The sequence below is a fragment of the Sinocyclocheilus rhinocerous genome, unplaced genomic scaffold (genome assembly GCF_001515625.1).
Source record: "Sinocyclocheilus rhinocerous isolate Xijiao unplaced genomic scaffold, SAMN03320098_v1.1 C36524678, whole genome shotgun sequence".
Classification (NCBI taxonomy): Eukaryota; Metazoa; Chordata; class Actinopteri; order Cypriniformes; family Cyprinidae; genus Sinocyclocheilus; species Sinocyclocheilus rhinocerous.
Genome location: NW_015782553.1, coordinates 127 through 1,245, shown reverse-complemented (window position 1 = coordinate 1,245; position 1,119 = coordinate 127). Strand labels below are relative to the sequence as shown.

The 1,119-nt window shown below is 44.7% G+C and overlaps 1 protein-coding gene across 1 annotated transcript; it reads right to left on the bottom strand.

Moving 5' to 3' along the window:
* Positions 1–312: 312 nt before the first annotated feature.
* Positions 313–871, bottom strand: LOC107736149 (regulator of microtubule dynamics protein 3-like; the record flags this gene model as incomplete). The annotated part of the gene is made up of 2 exons (XM_016547638.1): positions 698–871; positions 313–625 (listed from the first exon to the last, which is right to left on the bottom strand). Coding segments are annotated over exons 1-2 (408 nt in total), but the record flags the coding sequence as incomplete, so codon positions are not given.
* Positions 872–1,119: the final 248 nt, after the last annotated feature.

Below are 1,119 nucleotides of genomic sequence, written 5' to 3'. Positions count from 1 at the left end.
AGAAATCATTCTAATATGCTGATTTGCTGCTCGAGAAGCATTTCTTTTTATTATCAGTGTTGAAAACAGTTGTGCTTCTTAATATGTTTGATGAACAGAAAGTTAAAAAGAACAGTATTTATTTGAAATAGAAATATTTTTTAAAATGTAATTGCATTTACTGACACTTTTAATCAATCTCATGCATCCTTGCTGAATAAAAGTTAGTAAGAAAGCAAAACAATCATGTTACAGTAATGCTTTTACGCTGAATATTATCCAAAAATGTGCATATTTTTCATATATCTCTTCAGTTATCATTAAATATCTCACCAGCGGTCTGTTCTCCATCAGCAGCTGGAAGCCCTCTGCTTTTTTCCCAGAATCCCCTGCATGCAGCAGATCACACTGGGCGAGCAGGAGGGCGAATTCAGGGCTGGGAATGTCCATTAAACAGTCCACCATCAGCCCGGCATCTTCATCGTCCTCTTCCTCGGCCTGTGAATCGTCCTGTCTCAGAGTGAGCACCGTGGCGCAGCTCTCCTCCTCAGAGTCCCTCCCGTCATCCTCACCATCTTTATCCGTCTCGCGATCCGTCTCTCTGTCCGTGTAGTCGGACTCGGCGTTGGAATAGGCCGTGGAGTACCTGTGAAGAGCTCAACTGCTGAAACGAACACAGCCTCCAGAGCTACACGGCATCCTGGCACACAAGACTTACCCGACCTCGCTGTCGTCACAGAGACTGGAGACCCCGGCGCTGGCGGTGAAGTAAATGGAGCTGGAGCTCATGGATTCAGAGCGTTCCCTCGGCATGAGCGTGCGCCGCCGCCGCGATCTCTGACTCTCCTCCACAGTCTTCCTGGAAGGAGAGAGACAACAGAGGCAGATGAGATGAAGACAACTCAGATGAGACAGAAGAGAGACTGAGGTGACAGAGATGCCCAGGTGAGGTCTGGGTGAGAGAAGAGAGATAATATACGGTGATGTTCGGTTCACTTAATTTTTGGCCTTGAGATCCTATGTTAACATTTTCTCATCGCCACAAGTTCAATGTGTAAATAAACCTGCATGTCCAAAACAACAACTTTATCGAAAATGGGGTTTATTAATAAATTAACATTTTATTTTGAATTAAGAATG